The sequence below is a fragment of the Corvus kubaryi genome, unplaced genomic scaffold (assembly GCF_017639235.1).
Source record: "Corvus kubaryi isolate FWS band 111438036 unplaced genomic scaffold, C.kubaryi_AGA036_p1.0 134, whole genome shotgun sequence".
Taxonomy (NCBI): domain Eukaryota; kingdom Metazoa; phylum Chordata; class Aves; order Passeriformes; family Corvidae; genus Corvus; species Corvus kubaryi.
The window spans coordinates 11,792,943-11,798,296 of record NW_024580668.1 but is presented as its reverse complement, the minus strand read 5'-3'; the positions used below and the strand labels follow the sequence as shown (position 1 = coordinate 11,798,296).

The 5,354-nt window shown below is 47.9% G+C and overlaps 1 protein-coding gene across 1 annotated transcript in view; it reads right to left on the bottom strand.

Moving 5' to 3' along the window:
• TOX2 (TOX high mobility group box family member 2) overlaps positions 1-1,006 on the bottom strand; it is a 150,381-nt gene extending 149,375 nt beyond the window's left edge. The window contains exon 1 of the mRNA XM_042050697.1: positions 438-1,006. Coding sequence (XP_041906631.1) covers positions 438-587 — 150 coding nt within the window. The 5' untranslated portion in view covers positions 588-1,006. The remainder of the gene's footprint in view (positions 1-437) is intronic.
• Positions 1,007-5,354: the final 4,348 nt, after the last annotated feature.

Sequence of the window (5,354 nt, the reverse complement as noted above, 5' to 3'; positions counted from 1 at the left end):
CGCGGAGCGGCGCGCAGCGGCCCCCGGCCCGCCCCGCTCCGCACCGCCCCGCGCCGGGGCCGCTATTGTTCGCGGCGGGGCCGGGCGGCTCCTCCGCCGCCGGGGGCTCGGGCACCGCGGGCAGCGCCGCTGGAGCCCCTCGGAGGAGCCCGGTGCGCTCCCCGTCCTTCATCCCCGGCCGCCCCGGCGAGGGGAAGGCTGCAACAGCAGCCCACCGGTTCCCGCTGCCCGGTGGGGACCCTGTCACATCTTCTGTGCCCCACAGCCCGCACCGTGCCCGGTGTGCCCTCTCCTGACACGGGACGGTGCCCAGCAGCTTCGTTTCCCTCTGCACCTGGTGCCCACCCGCTGATGAAGGATGCTCTCCAGCGCGCTGACCCAGCCGAAGTAGGACCCCCGTAGGAACCCCAAATAGGTCCCCCATTTAGAACCCCTACCTGCGCCCTATTTCCGAAAGGCCTGCGCCTCCCCATGCGCTCTCCCAGCCTGGAGAGAACAGCCAGGCTGAACCTCGCACCCGGCGCTGGCTTCCTGCTCCCCAGGGCACAGAGATCCTCATTCTCCCCCCACCTCGGCTTTCCACACATCCCAGTCTTTATAATTCCCGCTGCTGGAAGGCAGCTCCATCCGAGACCACCCTCCCTGGCATCCCCCTCCTACTCCCACGGGCAAGGACTTTCAGGGCACAGCGGCATGGAAAACCCAAATGCGCCCGTGGGGAGGGAGGATGCTCGGAGGTGAAAAGGCTGGGCGTGCAGGGTTCCCCCTCGCTGCCCAGCTGCCGCAGGCTCCGCGCTCTCCCGCGCCCTTCCAGAGGCTCACAAAAGATCCCTCTGGAAAAGCAGCTCAGTGGGAGAGAGTATTATAGACAGAGTGGTTTTGCAGTACGTTATCCCATCCCCAGACAGAGGGAAACGCTTGAAAGTTGCAGCAACCGATCCGTATGCTGGCAGAGAGCTGGGACGGGGCTGGTAGAGTCAGAGTGCTGGCAAATCTCCAAGAGAAATTGCTTCTTTTCCTTTTTCTTCTTTTTTCTTTTCTTCGTTGTTTTTTTTAAGAAAAAACCCTCATGACTCCGAAGGCTCATTTCCAGCATGCACCCTTCAGGACTCTCTGGAGCTGGAAAACTGAGCTAAATAAATGCTGAGTTCTTCCTCCAGCGTCTTTCGTTGCAAGAGTAGGGCCAGTTCCTGCCAAATTCAGGGAGGGGGGAGGCGGGCTGGGGTTTCGAGGGAATGCCAGCTCCAGGAATCAAGTGATTATGTAAAAACCTTAGCTCTCATTTAAATGAAAAACAAGCTTTCAGCCCTCGTGGTGGTGGAAAAAATTGATTTAAGGATAAAAATTGACTTGGGCACAAAAACTGCTTCACATTTATTATTATTTTTCAAACCGTGTGATTTTTCTGGGGAGCCAGCATTGATCCTTCTGCATTTAGCAGCAAAGCAGATCAGCTTCAGGAGTTCTCCACCAGGGAAGCTGCTCCGAGGGCTCCCAGTCAAAGGCATAATAGAGATGTCTAATATTTTGCATTAAAACTTTGAATATCTGAGCTCCACTGATCTGTGCCCTTCCTGATTTACACACTCCCCAAAAGGACTGGTTTTCCTGTCTCCCTGTTTCAGCAAATACTGAACTGACATATCACATTATTAAAGCTTCATTATTTTTGTAAAACCTTCCCAAGTAGAGTGACTGGTATATTAGGAAGTATAAATAATTAAAGCTAAACGAGAGATGTCAAAATAATGGAACAAAGTGTATTTTATGATGCATTATTCTGGCTTGTTTATCCACAAAATTCAGTAATTAGTAAGCAGCCTCTGACTCATTAGCAAGGTTTGACTGTATTATTATCTTTATTAATTATCATAATTATTATATTTCCTATACTGTGGAGTCATTGCTAGTGGCTTTGCAGTTAAGGCAGAATTGACTTTCCCAATAAAAGCAGGATTTAATTCCGTTGTTTCCTACAAAAATGAACACATTTCATCACCAAATGTGCAGCAACTCCCCAGTAGATACAACCCAATTTATTTGCAGTGCCTGAGACACCCCATCGCTCCCTTTCAGACCCTTTCAGAGCTCATTTTTTTCCAGGTGAAGCCCCATTTCCTCAGATTTACCCCGCTCAGCCCAGTCAAACTTTGCACGTTCATCTGCCTCTGTTAGACCTCGAACAGAGACTGATCTGAGACACCCAGTGTTACAAAGTGTTATTGCTATTAATAGCCAGAATGCTTTATATATATATATATATATATATATATATGTATGTATACACATATATATGCCAAGGGAAGCTGGCAGAGGGAATGCTCATCATCAGAGGAATGTTCTCTCAGCTCACCTCATGTCTCCAGTGCTTCTCCTCCTCAGACTGTCAGAAGAAGACAACCCAGTGAAGCTGAGCATCACCCCTGGCCAGGGCCTGGGGAGCCACAGGTGTCTCCAGCCTCCATCCATGGTTCTCTGCCCATGCATCAGCAGCTCCTGCCCCTGCCCAGCCCCACCACGTGTCCAGAAAGCCTCCAACTTGTGCCTGCTGCTAAGTCCTCCTTCAGCCTGTTTTTCCCCGTGTTTCAATGTGTTCTGTCCCTGTGGCACTCTGCTGTTGGGCAAATGGGGTCTGCCAGGAGATGCAGATTTGTGTGAACTCCTGCTCTCCTCTAGCACCTCTCCACGTAGGATTGACAGTGGACCATGGAAGCGGTCCCAGGGCTGGAGCACATCTGCTCTGAAGGCAGGCTGGGAGAGCTGGAGGTGTCCAGCCTGGAGAAGAGAAGGCTCCAGGGAGACTTTAGAGCCCCTTCCAAGTGCTGAAGGGAGCCTGTAAAAAAGATTGGGAGAGACTTGTTATCAGGGCTTGCTGTGATACCACAGAAGGTCAAGACTTTGGGTTTTGCCCAGGTGTCCACAGGTGACAGGAGTGGTCTGGGGTGGCTGAAAGGAACCAGCAATACCACTGGAGCTGCAGGATCCCCAAGAGGCCTGAGCCAAGCAGCCAAACAGACTGAAAACAGCGGTGTCTTTTCCTTTCTTTGCCCAGCCGAGTCCCCCCAAACCCCAGAACGTTTGCAGTTGCTTTGGCTGGGCGGCTGAAAGAGGAGCGAGCTCCCAACATGACAACTCACATTTCATGCCTAATGTTAGCCCTGGAACAGAAACAGCAGAGTGTGATTATCTCAGCAATCCCATTTAAGCCACACGGACTCCTCACAAAGAAGGGAAAACTCTACAGTGAGTATTTCTAAATATTAGGCTAAACCTGAACAATCATAATTTCAAAGGCACCTTTCAGAAGCAGGAAAAAGCCTCTGAATCTATCAGTTTCATTATTTGTTTCAAAGTAGTCCTCCTCCTCTCAACAAACCATCTAAAAAGCCTGCTGAAATGATTTTTAAAATAATTTAGCACAGTGCAGTTTATTACTTTAAAATACTGATATAATTTTCCCCACTGTATTATGCAGCTATATTTTGACATTTTAGTCTTATCCCCAGTTTATGTCTGAGAATGATTTAATTCAGAGCTACACCACTCATTCCCATTTGCAAGTAGAGGGATTCTAAATATTCAGTAGTTTCAGTGGTCACAAAAAATGCTGAACAAATGGATAAAGCCAATTGCCAATAAACACAATGCAAATGTGTACATTTAAATGCAGTGAAATTGGATTAATTAAATCCACATTGCATCTGGATTTACATGTAATACAAAACAAAATTAAATGCAGCTAAAGAGCTTCCTGTGGCTTTAAAACGGAGCTGATTGAAAATGTCTTCGTTTACCTATGTGGGCTCTGGGTCAGGAGCTGTGCTGGTAAATAGAAACATTCACAATCCACAGAACAAGGTTATGAATTTGGCATTTCGTGTCGTTTAAAATCTAGTGTAAAACTGCATCTCTCTGCTAACAAAACAGATGGTATTAGGCCTTCTTTTTGGCATTGGGTTTTGGTACCTGTCCAAAAAATCTTCTTGACATCCTTTAAATGCAGCTATTTAACCACCTGTCACTTTGCTTTAGATGCCCATTGAATTTCTGACAGGAAAAACATTATTTTGTCTACACGTTATCTCATGACACAAGAAACGCAGCACATACACAGCAAAGTTTACACATTGTGTGAAAATCTCTTAAAAAAAAAAAAGAAGGGAGTTGTTACATGCTACTAAGGCAATTACTCCATAATTAATGTCATTGATAGGATAAAACATTCCAGAAACCCAAATATAACAAAACAAAACAAGCTCAAACATGACAGGGAAGTATTAAGGACACTGACAACACTGACTTACAATTTTGTTCTGCCCGAGTGAAAACATCTCACCTTTGGTCAAATACCAACCTGGCTGATGCAAATAATTTTCCCCCCAAAAAAATCTTCATTAACATGAATTTGCTAAAGACAAAAGGTCCCAATACTGTAAAATATATCAGCAAGTTTCTTCTTGTGTTCAAGATGATGCAAGTGCTTGGATACCTTGATGCATCAAACCTTGGAACCCTTCTTCATAGAATCACAGAATGGTTTGGGTTGGAAAAGACCTTAAAAATCATCTCATTCCACCCTCTGCCATGGGCAAGGACACCTTCCACTATCCCAGGTTGCTCCAAGCCACATCCAACCTGGCCTTGAACACTTCCAGAGTTGGGGCAGCCACAGATTCTCTGGGCAACCTTCCTCCTCACCTTCAGGATCTTCTCAAAGGTCACACGTATTTGCTTCTGCTGGCCAGAGGTTTCAACACATGAGGCAAGGGAGAACCTTGTCCTTAACCTCACCTCCTTAAACCCATACCCAAAGCCACTCCTGATTTTCCAAAGCATCAAAGCCTCCAAGATGTGCAGGAAACGAATTTACTTGCCAGAAGCAGACTTGGGAGTCAGCTGCAGGTGGCTTCCTTGAAAACCCTGACCATGGGCTCTGCATACACATCCATCCTGAGTTTGCATTTGACTTTGGTCATTATTTGCCTGTTCAGCTGCCTGGGATCCTCGTTTCCCAGGGATGTGTAACAGCTTCCCTCCTTCCTCGTGCTGCTCCACAGGAAGAAAAGACTCTGAACGCTTTGTGCTTGTTTAAACCTGACCTGGCCTGGGATGCTCCTGCAAATTTGGGGCAGCAAGATAAGGGTGGCTCAGAGGAGAGAGGAACTTGTGCTCTGGGGAGGAGGGAGGACCCAGGACTGTTTGGAGATGAAGGCCTGATCCATCTGGGGGGGTTTGGGACAGCGCTGCCCCAGCTCTCACCTTGGCATGCTGAGCACCGGCACACCACACTGCCATTTAGAATTCCTCCAGGAAAACATAAGCTTTCCACAGGCAAACTGTAAGCAAAGAATGGG